The sequence below is a fragment of the Odontesthes bonariensis genome, chromosome 5, assembly GCF_027942865.1.
Source record: "Odontesthes bonariensis isolate fOdoBon6 chromosome 5, fOdoBon6.hap1, whole genome shotgun sequence".
In the NCBI taxonomy this organism is placed as follows: domain Eukaryota; kingdom Metazoa; phylum Chordata; class Actinopteri; order Atheriniformes; family Atherinopsidae; genus Odontesthes; species Odontesthes bonariensis.
In genome coordinates this window covers 24,202,704-24,220,240 of record NC_134510.1, presented here as the reverse complement: position 1 = coordinate 24,220,240, position 17,537 = coordinate 24,202,704, and the positions used below count along the sequence as shown (strand labels likewise).

Below are 17,537 nucleotides of genomic sequence, written 5' to 3'. Positions count from 1 at the left end.
ACAGTCAGACTTTTATTTGCATCCATCTGCAGAGACAGAGAGTGCTATTCTTCTGTCAGGAACAAGGGTGGGTGTCTGCAGAGTCGTGCCTGAGCTATTTACCCCTACTCACATGCTTATCTCACTCCAGATGGGCTCTATGCAACCTCCCAGACCTCTGTCTGCAAGGCTAATCATTGACTTAACCATTAGTATTCTAAAATCTGCCCTAAGATCAATATATCTAACTCAGTTTCGCTTGACGGGCACGGGCAGGCAATAAGGGATCTTGCATTTAGTGCAACAGCAACCACAGCTTCCTCTGTCTCAACGGAAAGCAGTAGAAGTAGCAGGTGCACGCAAATAACCTGCAGTAAGATGATGAGCCTCGAGCCGAGCCATGACCTAAAACTGTAAGTACTGTTTCTATTTCCTCTAATTCAATATATCTGAGGTACCATCCTTTTGCCAGTTGCCAGGATCCAGCTATCACACAAACGGTGCTTCTTTTGTGTGGATAAACTTACAAGGAATCTCAAATCCTTTTTTTCCCCCTTCTATGGGTCAAAATTACAGTCCCTCAGCTTCTCAACAAGCCTGTCTGCAAAAGACAGTGCTTTGTGGAACATATGACATTAGAGAGGTACGCTTAAAACAATATTTATCCCTGGTCCTTTGTAGTCTCTGGTCCCAATTAAAGGTGCTCTGTTATTATGTATTTTGATACCTGCTCAGCCGAGATGATTAGACTCAGGTTTGCCTGAGGTGGGGTGATATTATGAGTCCGTGTAGGGAAAAGTCATTTTTGTATCATTTCATGCAATTATCTGAACTGTATCTCCTCTCCCTTGAGCTACAAAATGCTGATGTCACGAGCTGCAGACTGAAAGAGTTTGAAGAGTGTGTAGGGTGTGTGTGTGTGTGTGTGTGTGTGTGTGTGTGTGTGCATTCCCTGTCGAGGAGTTTGGTGGATGACACATTGAACTGTAGTCAGGAATGCTACTCTGCGAGGGGAGGAAAACAACAATGGCAGGGGGAGGAGAAAGAAAGACAGAGTGAAAGAGGCCGAGAGGAAGAAAAGGAGAGAACAGGAGGATAAACCAGTGTAGCCGGTTTGCGTCACTGTACTCAGTCCATCATGCAAAGCTGATGGAAAGAGGAAAAGGCAGCGAGAGAGGAGTCAGGAGCTGATGTCACTTCTGCGCCCTGTCTGCGTTACGTACAATGGCTTAGGATACGAACAGAAGTCCCACTTTTGGAGGGTAAGATAGACGTTTTGTGAATATGTGAGTGGATTAGAGGGTCAACTTGTTATTGAATTTGTTTCTTTCTCTTTGATGGACGTTTAAAGTGTTGCCAAGGTTACCCAGATGGGAGGCTTTGCAAGGTAGCAGAACAGGTGCCTCTGTAAACTGACACTCAGACTCACCTGCACTAGAAAGCACCACCAGAGACTGTTTACACACTGTTGTACAAAGTTGGACATTGTAACTCTGAATTGGTTTCTTCCGTAAAGCCTCATACAATCAGACAGGCTGTGGTCTATTACATATGTACACTAAATTGCCAGCTTACATATTTAAAGTCATAAGAGAGGATGTGATTTTCATTGTCACTTGATCAGAAATAGTTTCACCGGCTGACAATGCCCATTTTATGTTGCTGCACAGTCAGATGTCACTGATAAGTCATTGTTCATCAGTAATACAATCTTTCTCTCAATGGACTGTATGGAAATCAAAATAGCTTATGCTGTCTCATCTGCTCATTTTACCTGAATCCACTGACACAAGGTGTATCCATCAGTCGCTGTGTTTTTTTTTTCTGACTTCATGAAACTAATACGCACGACACAGAGACTCGTTACGGTCATTTAATGGACAATTTTTTTTGCCAAGTGGATTGCTGTCAGGTGAGTTTTTCCAGTTTTTGCTTCAGGTTTAGCTGACAAGTAGTCTTGAGTATGTTGCTTGTGTAAACAGATGTAATGATATGTGCTTGAAGCAGAGAGCTGCTCTGTGAATGGTTCTTTGAATCAGAGTTAGAGGAATGTGAGGAAGGCGGTGACATGTTGCAAAATGACTGACGGACTTTGAAGCAAGTCTTTTTTTCATTTTTGTTGTATTATTTATTGTTTCATAGTTCCATATAGTTTTCAGATCTCTTATTCTTGCTGTCCACTTCTAGCTAAACTTTAACATACTCAGTTCCCAATCTTATACCACACTGTGTTCCTGTCTCACCATTCTGAGTACCCAGAGCAACCACAATCCACATATCACAACATTCCAGCCTGATTCGTTCTAAGGATGGAAATTTGTACATTTTTATGCTTGGCAGAGAAGTGGGAGCTGCTCCATGAAGTCAAGCTGGAACTGGAGACTCCTGGGGACAAGAAATCAAGGAGAGGAGCCAGAAGATCCATCACTTCCAGACCACAAAGCCGAGAACAATCATGAATATATGAATTTTGAATAGAGGGATCAGTGTGTGCAAAAATCATACAAGAGGACTGTGAACATTCTTATGCACTGCTTCCAGAGAGCAGCCAAAAAGACAGTTAAATATCAACTTCACTCTTCCGTTCTCTTTTTGGATTCTGGCATTTGACAGGAGGTCATTAACTTTGTTTACTTTCAGACAATGGACTTGTCCTTGCTGCCTACTTCAGCGAGTGAGAACAACAAGCAGATGACAGGCGCACGCTTCACTGTCCGCTCAGCCAACTCTCCCTCTTACTGTCTCACTCGCAGGCCAGGTGTTAGGAAGAGGGAGAGGGAGGAGGGCGTTGGAGAAAAAGAGAGACATGGGACACATGCTGGCACAAATGGTACATTCAAGGAAGACAAACCAGTCTCTGGATATGAAGCCAAGAGTGGGAGCAGCAGTGTCAAAGAGAAGAGTGAAGAGAGGGATGCATCAGGCTTTCAGCCGCCAACAACGCTGAACCAGAACCATACAGCAGACAAAAACATCTCAAGTTCTGGTGGCGATGGAGGAGAAAACCCTGTATTTATAAGCCGGGGGAGGACAGAGTGGAAGAGATGCAACCTGCCCAGTAGAAGTAAGAGTTTAAACAGTAGAACAGGGGCCAGAAGCCCTACTCAGAGTACCAGAGCTGATATGTCCACATTGCCAGAGGTGAAAAGAGGTGCTGTGCTCAGTGAACATTTAGAGGGACAGAGTGCAAGAGTTGAGATTGACTTGACAGGCAGGGTGACCTCTTCTCTGCATGGCCGTAAATCTGTGGGCGGAGGCTATTTTCAGGACAGGAGTCCAGGGAATCACACAAGCCAGACCTTGGACAGGACTAGTCGGGGTCATTCTCTCCCTTCCAGGTTTAGGTCAGACTCTTTGCCTAAGTCGAGGTCCACAGAGAATTTGTTTGGGCCCACAGGTGGTCGGAGTATACGAGAGCGGATAGAGGAACTTTTTGAGTCAGCAGGTGACAAATCAGCAGGGGGAACCTTTCCCAGGCGGCTCTCATCAGGCATGAACAAAAGTCCAGCGCAAAGCACAATGTCACAAATCTGGACTGTGAGAGACGATTCGGAGTCTGAAAGATCATTTGCTCCAAGGACAAACATATCTGGAGAGCAAGCACCGGTACGACAAGATAACTGGGGGAAAGGGGTGGTGGAGACAGGCACAAAGTCCCTGGACAGAGCCAGGAGTAGGCTCACTTTGGCAGTTCAGATTAGATCTGCAAGGACTACTGGAGGGCTAACTCCATCTAATGAACAGAACACTCTCCTAGAAGAGACTTTCAGAAAGTCATCTGGATTCAGAGAAAAAAGGGCAAGTGGAAGCAAGGAAGATATTAGGGCAAACCTCAAAGAAGAAATGAGGGAAATTAATGCTTTGAACGGGATGCTGAGAGAAAGAACTGAAAGAGTCAAAGAACAGACTGAACTGAAGAGTGGGTCTACTGATGAAGATGTGTTTGAGACTTCACAGAAGATTGCGCTGAAAACAGCAGAGGAGAAGAAGTTTCCAGAGATGCTGTCCCCTCTGCGGTTCCCCTCTGCAACCAGCGTGAGAAATAAGATTAGTCAGTTTGAGGCTCTGACACAGAGAGCAGAGGGCCAAGTTACCATGCCCAAACGAACCTTTTCTGTTCCAACACAGAGCAGCAGAGGCCGTGATGGAGTGAAGAAGAGCAGGTCAGCAAAAGAAATAGGTGGACGAAGAGAAAAATGGGAGGGACTGAGGGAGGGAAGGGAGGAAGAGATGGCAATAGGAAAAGGAAAGAAGCTTGGGTCAGAGAGGTCTTTATCTGTAGATGAGGTTGGACTAGGACGAGGGACGGTAGAGACAGGAGGAAATGATTTGGTTGGTGAGAGTAAAAACAACTTCTCTGAGGATTTTTATAAATACTCCAGACTCAAGAGTACTCTACACATCTCTCTAAATGAGGAAGCTCAAAGATGCAGCAGAAAGATGAACATTGATGAGACAGATTTCTCCAAAGTCTCAAGCCCCGAGGAGTTCAGCAAGAGAAATGCGGCAGCTACCGCTGCACGATCCCCACATCCATCTTCTGTGCAGCCAAGTCCACACCATGAGATAACCTCACCAGTTAGTGACGATGACAAGACTCCAACAAACAGCCCCAATGACTCACCTTTTATTTCATCTGCACTACCAGAAAGTGCCACTCCTATTGCAGATCACAGAAACAAAAGCACTTCTCTTGTCACAAAAGCAGACAAAAAAGAAGATTCGGACCCTCCTCCACTTCCTCTTGACACCACCTCCCTCACCAACTTCTCTAAGCTCCTCTCTCCAGATGCTGATACAGTCTATTCAAAAGGGAAGAAATCAGTTTTGGACTTAAGTGCTTGGGTAGCCGGTCTGCACCCAGAGTACAAGAGCTGGAATATGGGTGATAATGACAACGAGGAAGATGATGAAAGCACACAGAGGGATGAAGATTCAAACTATGATTCAGATTCTGGGGAGTCATCAGTGACCATTACCAGTAATATGAGTCAGTCCCGTTGCAGGAGTTACAGTGTCAGGTGGGTAATGTTTAGAAAATCAGCTTTCTGGTTTGATGGAGGTCATCATAAAAGCATCTGGTGAGTTTTCTTTCTTGCTAAGACTCTTTTTTTTGGTTTCTTGTAGTCTTTCAGACCTGTGTAACTTTACTGGAGCTGACTTTGAATCAGATAGTGACCAGGATGAGTGGCCATCAGGGCGCCGGTCTGCCTCACTCAGCTCAGATGTGTCAGGCTTCTCCTGTGTTTCCCTGCTGCCCTCTGAGGAACTCGACCGGCTGGTGGAGGACGTCAGGACCCTGGGTGATGACACTCTGCAGGTACGGCAGCATCTGAAAAATTGTAGTGTTTTGCTGTACTCAACCAGCAATGTATGAGGACAGTGTAACCATCCTGTGTCATTTCCTGTCTGATGCTGCTCTGGACATTCCTGTGGACCCTCTTTACTTATTTTAATCTCCTATCAGCAGTATATTATACATATATGATTGCTCTACAATGACTATGTTTCCAAAACAATTTGTGATGCTTTGTCAACTCCAAAGGGAGAAGTAGAAATTACCACAGGGGGCTCAGGAGCACTTCAGAACTTTGTTGTAAGGAAACATGACAGAGGACAACGGATGCATCCAGAAATCCCAGTTAAAGCTGAACAAAGTCTTGAGCCACCCTTCATTTCTTCTTATTTTGCTTCCAAACAGCCATGCTTTCTTGTTCTTTTAAAGCGGTCCAGAGCAATAGTTCTCCAGACTTTCTGAAGGTCTTTCAAAGTTCATCTTTGGACATTGGCTCCTTTTTCACTCATTCTAGGTCCAGTTTTTGTACCTGACTATTCTCAGATTTCATTTCATTTTTCGTTTTTCGTTTCATATATTTTTTTTTAGTTCTTGTTTTGTTTTTATTAAGCCAATTTACCCAGGCCTATGAATCATTCAAGCATAAAAGGCACCTAACTCAAGGGATAAACTAATGTTGAGTGTCTCTGCATAAAGACAACTAGTAAAAAAAATAGCATATTCTAAGTTGTATCTTTAAGTGCATTGTCACTAGCAGCCTATCCAAAATACACTTAATTTGCTAAAATTTCTTGAGTTGTACTTACAAAATGCCAAAGATAACAGTTTGACAGGGATGAAATTGTAATATTGCACCAACAGGACAAATCCCTATATAGTTGAAAAGTTTGGATATCTCCCCTTGATGTGCGGTGCAGGGTCCGTAAAAATAGGGGACACTTGGAAAGTGTGGGACAAAAGATATGGCAGGCCTAAAAAAAAAAAATCTACAGCAGATAAACAGAATGAATGTGATCTGCTAAAGAAATAGAAAAAAGAATGCATTGAAGAACTGACACAGTTCCTGAGAGATGCACCTACCTTCAGTTGATCCATCTACTGTTCACTGAATCCTCATCAGAACTGGTCTCCATGGAAGTTTAGCTGTCAAGAAGCCAGTCCTAAGGAAGGAAAACAGTAGGAAAAGGCTGAAATATGCCAAATGACACAAGAAGTGGACTGAAAATCAGTGGCAACAGGTCTTATGGAGGGATGAATCCTCCCCAGAGCCCAGAGCTCAACATTATTGAAGCAGTGTGGGATCATCTTAACTGAGAACAGAACAAAAGGCAGCCGACATCCAAAGAAGAGCTTTGGAAAGTCCTTCAAGAAGCTTTGAGAACTATTCCTAAAGACTGCTTAAAGAAATGATAAGAAAGTTTGTCTAAGAGGGTTCAAACTGTGATAAAGAATAAAGGTGCTCATATCAAATCAAATATTGACTTTCAAGCTAGTTAGAATTATACAAACTCTGTTTTAGCTTTATATTCTCATTCATGTTGCTCCTGCTTTGATAATTTGCTGCACATTATTTCCCATTTTAAAAGAAACAAGGGGTGGCTCAAGATTTTTGCACAGTACTGTATAAACTAGATGAGAGCTTTGGTCAAAGTCAAAATATAGAGCTTTGAAATATCCTTCAAGAAGCCTGGATAACTATTCCTAAGAATAAGACTACTTCAAGAAATTACAAGATCCAGGCCTGAGCACATTTAAGCTGGACTAAAGTGAAGTGTAAAACTGTCCTGTCTGATTAATCAAATTTTAAGATTCTTGTAGTGAATCATGGATGTTAAATCCTTCGCGCCAAAGAGGAGTGGGATCATTTGGCTTGCTTGAGTGGTCTTCCTACAGTCCAGACTTGTTATTGCTGGAACTATTTGTGGCCTAATGTACACTGGAGCCTACAGCTGTGGAATTTATTGTTGAATTAAACTAATATTTATCTAATGTGTTGAAGATGCAATGGGTTTAAATTAGTCAGTCCCTCTTCTCTTCAAAAATCTGACTTTCAGATGTGCCTTAAAGGTAACAATGTTCCAAAAGATTAAACTGGGAGTATAACTATTACTACATTCTCTTGTTGTCCCTCCTCCAGGACTACAACAATGTGCAGGTGGTGGTTCTCCATAAGGAGGTGGGAGTAGGACTGGGCTTCAGTCTGGCAGGAGGTGCTGACCAAAATAAGCCTATCACTGTAAGAAACCCCTTCTCTCACAATAGATATCAAACTGTCATCAGCATACTCATCTGTTTGTTTCCCGGTGTCTTCCTCTCAGGTTCACAAGGTGTTTCACTCAGGCGTTGCAGCCCAGGAGGGTTCCATAAGGGAGGGAGACCACGTTTTGTCCATCAATGGCACTGCACTGTGTGGGAGTGCCCACTGGGACGCCCTAAGGGTCCTGAGAAGGGCAAAGACTCGGAACACGGGAGTGGTGGTCTTGAGGAGGGGTGATGTCAGAGGTGGCCTAAAGAACACAGTACAGGAAAATATTGAAGGAGAAACGCAGGCTCAGCATGAGACAGGTGAAAGGGGATGCCTTACTGAGAGATCTGAAAACACATTTGTCAGCCGTTCAGAGGGAGATACTGTGTCTGTGTGTCTCCACCCCTCACAGGTCAGCGTGTGTGCGTTCAGCTGGAGAAGAACAACAGAGATCTGGGCTTCAGCCTGCAAGGAGGTGTCGGCTCCAGCGAGGGAAACAGACCTCTCACCGTACAGAAGATCTTTCAGGGTGAGAAGTGGAGATCTTCAGGGAAATATAAAAATCGCATCGGGACTGTCTCACAAATATTCTGACACCGCCGTTAAGCTCGTTGAAGGAATGTAGTAGTAATGTTGCCAAAGTTGGCATGGTTAGTTTTTTCATATGTTGCCTTTTTTCTTGTTTTTTATAAAACAAAAATCACACAGTGAGACACATCATGTGTTGCTGTTAATCGGAAGTTGTATTAACCAAATTTTAAGACCTGGTACGGACCAGATGATTTTTTTTAACTATGTCATACATAAAACCTTAGTTTTTTTGTATATGACTGCACGCACTGTGTCCGTGGCTCTATTCTGAAATAAAACACACACTTTATGATTATTTTATAACATCCATAACAGCTTTTTATTGAATTTTTTATTCATTTTCCGCCTCAGGTGGTCCTGTTGACAAGGTATGCCCTGGTGATGAGGTGCTAGAAATTCAAAGCAGAAGCATGATGGAGATGAGACGGCTGGAGGCCTGGACTTTCATCAAAAGTCTTCCGCCTGGGCCTGTGGACGTGGTGCTACGCCGCCCACTTGAACATCTGCAAACATGAGGATAATCGAGTTGCTTCATGTCCCAGACAACTTTGTTTGGGAAGGCTGGATGGACAAGACATTGAACATTATCCAAGAGAGACAGCACTGCTCACAGTGGCAAAGAACTCCAAATCAATGAAGTGGGCTTTAAATGCATTGAAACAGTTCATAATAACAACATCATAACAACGCCTTGAAAGGACAGAAACTGGGTCAAAGGTGTATATTTTTCCTGCTTTCTCGTTTTTTTTTTTTACAGGATTACATCTACCTCATGGCCTGGTATGTTATTGTATCAGCCAATATTAAAATTCACTCATGGCTTATACATTTAAGTCAAGTCGTCAACATTTGCAACATACATTTTTGTTAGTAATAAACATGTAATTTGGCACTTACAAATGTGAAAGCACATTGTAATATATTGTGAATATAGAGCTTTTAGATGTTATTTTGGCATTTTAATAAATACTAATAAAAAGATTAAGTTTTTTTTCCCCCTTTCCAGCAGAGGGAGGTACAGAGGCATCATATATATCACTCTCCAGAAAACCACTGGAGCAAAAAAAAATATTAAACAGATTGAAAGAAATAATCAGACATCCAGAAACCAGATTTGATAACAACACTAGCTGTTTAGAGTTACACCTTCACTTCCGTCTACACTGAAAAGGTCCAATTTGAAAACTGAAAAAAAGTTTTGGTATCAAACTTTAATAGCATAAAAGGGAAAGAAGATATATGTGTACACTTTCAAGGAATACAGTTCACTTCAGTTGTAACTTTTCACTTTGCTGCCTACATCTTTTTCCATGCAAGACATTTTTGAAGTTCTCACGTTCTTTTTCTCGTTTAAATGTTCTTACTTTTATTTCTCCCGGAAGAGAGTAACATGATTTAGTTTTTTTTTTAAAAACACATTCTTTACTTCTTCACTGCTGCAGCCCTTCTTATCATCTTCCTTTGGAAACATTCGGTTTGCGTCCTGGTTCTGTAACGTTCAGTCTGCTCTGATTTGTCAGCCTGATGGAGTGCATTGCAGCTGCTGGTTCGAATAGTCCGAAAGCAAAACCAGCCCCTTGGCATGCACGATACAAAAATGTGTTTCATCGTAATGTCATTACGGAAGAAATCTGGACCGCAAACACTGTGTCACAGATGGTTCAGGATTAGTATCTTCTGTGGGAGATAATTACAGCCTTACCTGTGAGCTTTTGAAATTTGCTGACTTTTTACAAGCACAAGAAGCAATAAACACTTCTAGGGAGGAAAATAGAAAAAGAATCCCTTTAGAAATGTGGAAATTAAAGAAATGTAACTAAATATATATGGACTAAAATATTTTGGGTGAATATAGATAGTGTAACAGAAAAATGTAAACTTTAATAGTCAAGAAAAATGTGTCTATTATCAATAGCTATGTATAATAAATATATAATTTATCAGTCATGACAGGCATTACAGAATATCTGTCGAACAAAAGCACTTGTTCATGTTGAACCCTGGGGAACAGCATCTGACAGTGATGTGGTATCCATACAACTTGTTCTGTCTACGCCTGAAGCAACTCAAGATCCAATCAGTTATTTGTAGCATGTGTACAGTATTCATCCAGGGGATGAAGGGACTTTTCAGTGAATGCAACTGTACCTTGTCAGAGAGCTATTGAGGCAGCATTTTGAGCCGGCGGGCAGTTGGTTGGAGTTGGGCAGTAATGTTTACTGTCAGATTGACCTAATTTCTCTGCAAGGTTTTATTTTTTTGCCATTGTCATTTGGTGAGGCCAAAAAGTTTTATAAAAGAAAAAGTACATGGTTAGGATAGTTTAGGTTAGGTTAGGTTTTGGCATTAAAAAATTACTTTTTTTCTGGCTTACTAGATGACCATTCTTGGCTAAACAATATACAATGTTTTGGACACACACGTCAAACTTGGGACATAGATACAATATTACATAGTCCTGTTAGGTGAAATGTAAATAATGCAGATTTTGTGTCCATCAGTCCAAATGCAAAGATTCTGCTTTCATACCTGTTTCACATTTTGCCATTAGATAGGAGTATGTATATTTTATATATATATATTCAGATACTCAGATATTCAGATACCTATCACATTAAAAAAACAGAATAGCTGTGAATCTTTAAAAAATTTACCATATTACAAAATAATGCCTGGGAGTCCTTTCAGATTAAATATTAGTCAAATAGAATAAAAACAAAACAACCTATATCTTATCTGATGTCAGCACATTGTCGTACCACGCTCACATGGCTTTGGAAATTAAACACAGCAGTTATTTGAGTTACATAATTCTTCAAGAGTCCAGAGTTCAACAAGAGGGTGATGGTCAAATGCAGACACGCAGACGACACCTTACCGTTGTGTCAAGATTAATACAATCTGGCTTTTATGTATTTGTGGTTCTTTAGCATTCAATTATTAAACATTTTAACTCAAAAGAACTTTGCGAAATTAGCTCATTAAATGTTTTAGAATGACCACCCTTTATCACGTTTATTGATTCATATAAACAGCAGTTGAGCATAATAAAGATTAATAATGAACAACTTATCAAAACTGATTAAAGGGGACATATCATGGAAAAATCACTTGTTTTCTGTTCTTTTTGACAGTATATATTTGGGTTTCTAAAGTTACTATCAACCCAAAACCACGAAAAAAAAAAACACTTTGTAAGAAATGTAAGACTTAACTGGTAGCCAGTGGAGCTGTATGAGGATGGGAGGGTTGTGAACCCCACGTTGCCTACTGATGCGTCCATCGGTGTATGAATGTGTGTGAATGATTAGAACAAAAAAAAAAGTACTGTGTAGCGTGCTGTATGAGTGTGTGAGTGAATGGGTGAATGTAACATGTCGTGTGAAAGTGCTTTGAGTGGTCAGATTGACGAGAAAAGTACTGTACAAGTATAGTCCTTTTACGTTGAGCACAGGGTCCCGCTCTCAGTGTTTTAACATTACATCATTGGCATGTTTCTGAAATAGATTTCAGTTTAGCTTTTCAGGTACAAAATCTAATATATGTCATATTTGTAAAGCCAATACTGAGCAGATTCTGAAGACACCAACAAAGGCAAGTAAAGGCATAAAAGCTTTAATTAGGAAGATGCTGTAAACTGGATTGAAATGGGATCCGGGGACCAGTCCAGACATGGCGTTTGAGTCTCTGAGGAAGAGGAGAGGTAAGTTAATTCTTGTACCGATGGCAGGTGAGTATCCAGGGATGAATCCGAGAAGAGTTAATTTGTCTTTCTGTTGGGTTTTTTTAGAGGGATTTCGAGTGGAGCCACTGGTTGTCTTCGGTGTCTGCTGGAGCTGTAGGAGGGTGGGCAGGCAGGCAGGTTGTTGAGGTGAGTTGTTCACAGGAGGGTTTACGCAGGAACTGATTTGCATGAAGGAGACAGATAAGTAGCAAAGGGGAGGAAACCACTTCTGGAACACAAGGAGCAAACTGGAAGGCACAAGAGAAGGAAGGTTAACACAAGGGATATCATCATTCAGAGAGAGGCACAAAGCGGCCTGATTTCCACCCTGAAGATGCAGACAATCCAACAGAGACTGGCTGCACATGGCGATCAGAAGAGCAGCAGCCCAGACTCAACACAGGAGGAAGAACACACGCTCCTGCCCAGCCCAACCTAGGGCTGAGGAAAAAACACCCTAGAAAAGGCAACCAGTGCAACCATGACAGATATTAATATATATTCAAAATGTCCAAATGCAGGAGGTTTTGATGACAGGTGACCTAAGTAAAAACACCGGTGCCTTGATGGTTGAACCTCCCCAGTAGCTCCTTCTTGTTCAGAGTCTGACTCCAGCTCAAACTGATATAGTTGCTGGGTCCTTTCCGAGGCAGGAACAACTTTTTTCCTCCCCTTTGGCTTGCTCAGTTGTCATAGTAACGCGAAGCTGTGACTCTCAAAAACAACCCTGAGGAAGGGAAGAAAGGAGGTGGAGGAGGTGAGTAGCTGCTCACTCTCAGTCCCTCCAAACCGCCTGGTCTCAGGAGAGGTGTGTCAGTAGGGCTGAGAGAAGGGCAAATGTGCAGTAAGACCTCAGGAAATTGTGTCAACTTGTTCAAAGGGGATGATATGTCATCTATAAAGGTGAAACTGAAATGTACAGTGTACAGAAATTGCTCTGTCTCTCCAATTACATAGTTAGACTCAGCCTTTTTATTTGCAAATGCTTTGAAATGCCACCATGTGTGTTTAATTTTGTCTCATCTGTCAGTGTTTTGCAGATAGGATAGCATGTTGCTTCTCACCTCCTGTATATTGATGAAAATAAAAAGGCTAAAACTCACATATACATCTTGATGATCATTTATCAGTAAAATCTGTAATTTTGTTTTATGGATGTAACTGACATATTATAAAAAAACATCCTGTGGCTTATTACCCCCCGTTACAGCTGTCAACTCATTATGTGGTTATTTATGGCCTCCGTTCACATAAGCAACCTGGAGCAGATGTGACACAATGTGTTATCTGCACTAGCCAATCCTGAGGTGTCCCACCTTAGTAATTGAGTAAGACAGAGATGTAGCGGTGGGATAAAGTCACAGGTCCTCGGATGCTCAGGTGGACAGAAGCCTTTATTCTCCCAGAGGACAGCTACTGCCTTCGCCAAAAGTTGTCACATCAGCTCCTGGACAGGCAGAAAGGTAGAGTCGAGTGTTCAATGAGAAGAGCGACAACTTCAGATATGTTGAATTTACGTGTACTGAAAGTGAGGAACCCCTTGGTACGAGAGTGTATGGCTGAGTTCCTGGGAACTTTCATCTTACTGGTAAGTCACACTTTGGTATTTGAGATTATTTTATTATATTTTAAAATTCCTTTCAATAAACAGAGCTGTTAAACAGAGCTAATATGTCAAATATTAGTTATAAAATCAATATTAACTGATGTTAATATTTATTCCTCTTGCTTAATTTCGATCTTTTTACAGCAGTTGATAGTTTCACTGATCAAGCCCTTTTCCACATTCCCCCCCAGATTTATAGCATTAGCCTTCAACATTTCCCTTTCTGTAGAGATGAGCTCGATGGTTTATTACATGGTCACACAGATAAGATGGCGACTTTCATTTCAAAGTCTAAGTTTATGAGGGGATAGAATTAATTTCTTCTAACAAGTGCCAATATGAATGTTGCCTTTGTTTTACCTATGAATAATAAAACAATCATCAAGAGAACAGCGAAGGAATTGCTGCACGTGAATTTTTGTCAAATGTGTGCGTGTTTTTTGCCACAGAAAGCACGCTCCATGCTCATCTGACGTTAACGATATCTTCTTACTGCTCACCATTTTCTCTGGCTGTGGCCATCTTATCTGCCATGAAGCTCTTTGGATGCTCCGCTGCAGCGCAGGTAAAGACCAGCAGAGAGACTAAAGGCCAGTTTCTCTCGACCAACCTGGCCTTCTCTGTGGGGGTGATGTCGGCCATGTACCTCACGAAGGGAATCTCAGGTAAAGAATGAAATCAAAACTTTAATGTACTCTAAATCTGTACCGTTTTATGATGTTTTGAGTCAACAGAATATCACACTCTCAACCAACAAGGGTAATAACTTGTTGGTAGAGGAGTTATGAATTTTACTGCAGTTATAAACTGATAAGAGTGCTCCATACTTATTGTTGGCACTATGATAAGGCATTACCCAGCTTTTCAAAGTGTCCGATTAGGTAATAAGTGTATTATTTTTTTCCAGAGATAATCTGAGATTTTATTACCCTCCAATCTATCCCCCTTTTTGCTTTCATCTTCAATTCTCCCTTCATATCCTCTATTTTTCTGTAGGTGCCCACCTGAACCCAGCTGTGACTCTGAGTTTCTGTGTTCTGAGGAAGGTGGAGTGGAGAAAGCTGGTGCCCTACTGCCTCGTCCAGTTGCTGGGGGCTTACATTGCATCAGCGGTGGTCTATCTGGTCTACTATGGTTTGTAGTTACATTATCTCCATCATGAAGAATGTTAAATAGAGCGGTGGTAAAATTGATGGGCGGGATGTATGGGCACCCCTGAATCTTATGTACAGAATAAATAAATGCTGAATGAGAATAAAATAAGAAACAAAAAGGCTCGGCTGAGTCCAATGAACCAATGAATGTTTGCTTTACTGCGTGAAGAAAAGCAAATTGTTCCTCTTATTTCATACAACAGCAAATACAAGAGAGTAATTCCAACAGTTTGACATATGACATGGATACAGATTGTGAATACAACACCACAAAAGACATCTTAAGAGATTCAGGTTGATCTGGGGCTGTCTCAACTGGAGCTTTCAGCCTTTTCAATATGCTGCTCAAGTGGAGCCCTGGGGATGAAGATCAAGATGGATATCACAACGTGATCATATACAACGTGATTCTGTATGATGACTTTCTAACAGTCAACCGCAGGATCAAGACTCAACTGAGACAATGTTTTTAATGGTCCTTTACTTTTCCCCTTTGCTCTCTGTTTGAATGATTCGGGTTAAGACAAAACATGGTTAGGGTTACAAAAATATACATTGTTAGTGCTTGCACATGTTGATATTAATGCATCGCTGTGACAGTAATGTCACACGGATGCTTCCCTATACAAAACAACAACAGCCTGCATATATGTTGCCATCTCAAGATCACCAACCCTGAATTATGAAACTACTATGTTTTGGACATCTGGACAAACACACCTACATGCGGGCTGCTTAGCCATTCGTACCAGTCAGAAAAATGGGAGTACTTTGAAGGTCTTTAGTCTTTCAGCAGGAAGACCTGAAGCAGGGATCCAACAGCCCAAAATAATTACTGGAGGGGAAAAGAGAAAGAGAGAGCTGAAGTCTGTGGCTGCAATTTGGATTGCGAAGAGTACCAGAAACTACCAGATGAGAGGGGGAAGAAGCCCGTGGGTGGCTACAACAGAAGTTCAGAGGATTAAAAGTTGCCAAAGATTCTGCAATTAGCATAGGGTGCCAACATATTGTTAATGATCCATTTTGCATTTGTATTTGTTTGTCATACAAAAGCTTTGTTTAGTCATTTTCTTTCAATGTTTGGACACACCACATATTTGGATATTCTGGTTTTACAGAACTGGTTGATGTGCAGTTATTTCTTAATATACAAACATTCAGAAGTGTAAATCGGCAACAATTTTTTCTTGCAGTTCATTTTGTTGTTTTCTTTGTCACATCAAATCTGTTTCTGTTGCAGATGCCATCATGGAGTACAGTGGAGGAGAGCTGACTGTATACGGTCCAAACGAGACGGCTTCTATATTTTCCACATATCCCTCAGAATACATTACTTTGGGCAGGAGTTTCCTCGATCAAGTGAGCTTGATGATTAAGTAGTGTTACATTAAATCAGTACCTTGGCAGAAGATCTTTTACTGAAACTTTGAGTAAATTAATAATTCCTCATTCTATTAGATAGTGGGTACTGGCATGCTGCTGTTGTGCATCCTGGGTTTGGAAGAAAAGAAGAACACCCCCGCCCCCTCTGAACTGGTCCCCGTTGTGGTCGCAGCTATCGTCCTGGGGATCTCTGTGTCAATGTCAGCTAACTGTGGTGCTGCAATAAATCCTGCACGTGACCTGGGGCCCCGTCTCTTTACATTAACTGCAGGCTGGGGAACTGAAGTTTTCAAGTAAGTCCTTTACTTCATAGCGCACATGCACAACACTAAATGTAGTTTTGCACTCAGACAACAAAAGATATTTCTCAGGAAAAATTTCCAAGCTTGAGTCCAAATGTTGTGTCAACATTTTGGATGGGACATTGTTCACCATTCTCATACATGTCTCTAGGTGTTTCCTCGTAACATGTGTGCATGTCAGAGGTTATCTGGAGAATCAAAGTGTCAGCTTGTTACAGAACATCTGATAATGATCAGCTACTTGTTCCATAACACAAGCTGTTGCTCTGTCTGAGCTTAAGACCCTGCGTCTGCCCCCTCAGCAAAATATTCCAGGACAGAAAATGATTAATTCAGACAATTATGATATCACCATGTAAAGCTGTGAGTGCATTTACGAGACCAAATTAAGTTGCTAATCTAAGTGAAACCAGACTTTTGAAAATACATATAAACATGCAAACCCGACTGAAATCGTGTGAAATTAGAGGAAATCTAACACACTCAGCTGATGTGGTGGGAGACAAAATTTTTGCTGGATTCATATGGTCACTGCTGCATACTGGTATGGTGGTTGGTGCTCCTGAGTCTAGACGGGAGCCTTTCTGTGTGGAGTTTGCATGCTCTCTCCGTGAACTCACAGGTTCTCTCGGGATACTCTTGCTTCCTTGCACCACTAACACATTTTCATGCATTTTAAAAGTTCGGTTTTGGTCAAAACCACCTAATAATTGGATTCTTCTAGTGTTTTTGTAAACGTGCTTAATGTACTGACTCTTTTCTCTGGAAACACCTTTGGAAAGAGTTGCCATGACATTTTTCACTGTCATGATACACAAAACGATACAGTTTGTTCTTATTAAAGAATAGTTATTATTGCCTGTTGACACCAAACAAACTCTGTAATCTTTAAGGTATTTTTTTTTTTTTTATAAGAATCTGTGTGTTTGCTCTTCAGGTGTTACAATTACTGGTTCTGGGTGCCGATTGTGGCTCCACTTATCGGAGGAGTCTTAGGTTCTGTCTTGTATGTGATCTTCATCGAATGGCATCTACCTGACCCAGAGCCGTCTGAGAACCTTCAAACGCTCTACACCGTTAGCGACAAAATCAAACAGCCAGCCACCACGTGGGAAAAAGGAGACGAGTTAAAGACTGCACATTTCTAAGTGTTACTGAGAAACATGTGTGATAAGGCGAGATGACTACCTGCCCTCATGACCAACACATACAGATAAAACCAGCAATCTGGTTGTTTGATGTGGTTTGTTGATAATA

At 41.5% G+C, this 17,537-nt stretch overlaps 1 protein-coding gene across 1 annotated transcript; it reads left to right on the top strand.

Annotated features, from left to right (window-relative positions):
• Positions 1–1,017: 1,017 nt before the first annotated feature.
• On the top strand, positions 1,018–17,428 carry LOC142380590 (uncharacterized). Its single transcript, XM_075466502.1, has 12 exons — positions 1,018–1,241; positions 2,320–5,000; positions 5,107–5,299; positions 7,413–7,511; positions 7,594–7,840; positions 7,933–8,049; positions 13,365–13,423; positions 13,980–14,106; positions 14,438–14,575; positions 15,836–15,954; positions 16,054–16,271; positions 17,218–17,428. Exons 2-12 carry the CDS (start codon positions 2,623–2,625, stop codon positions 17,426–17,428), a joined length of 3,906 nt encoding a protein of 1,301 aa, XP_075322617.1. The 5' UTR covers positions 1,018–1,241; positions 2,320–2,622.
• The last annotated feature ends 109 nt before the right edge of the window (positions 17,429–17,537 follow it).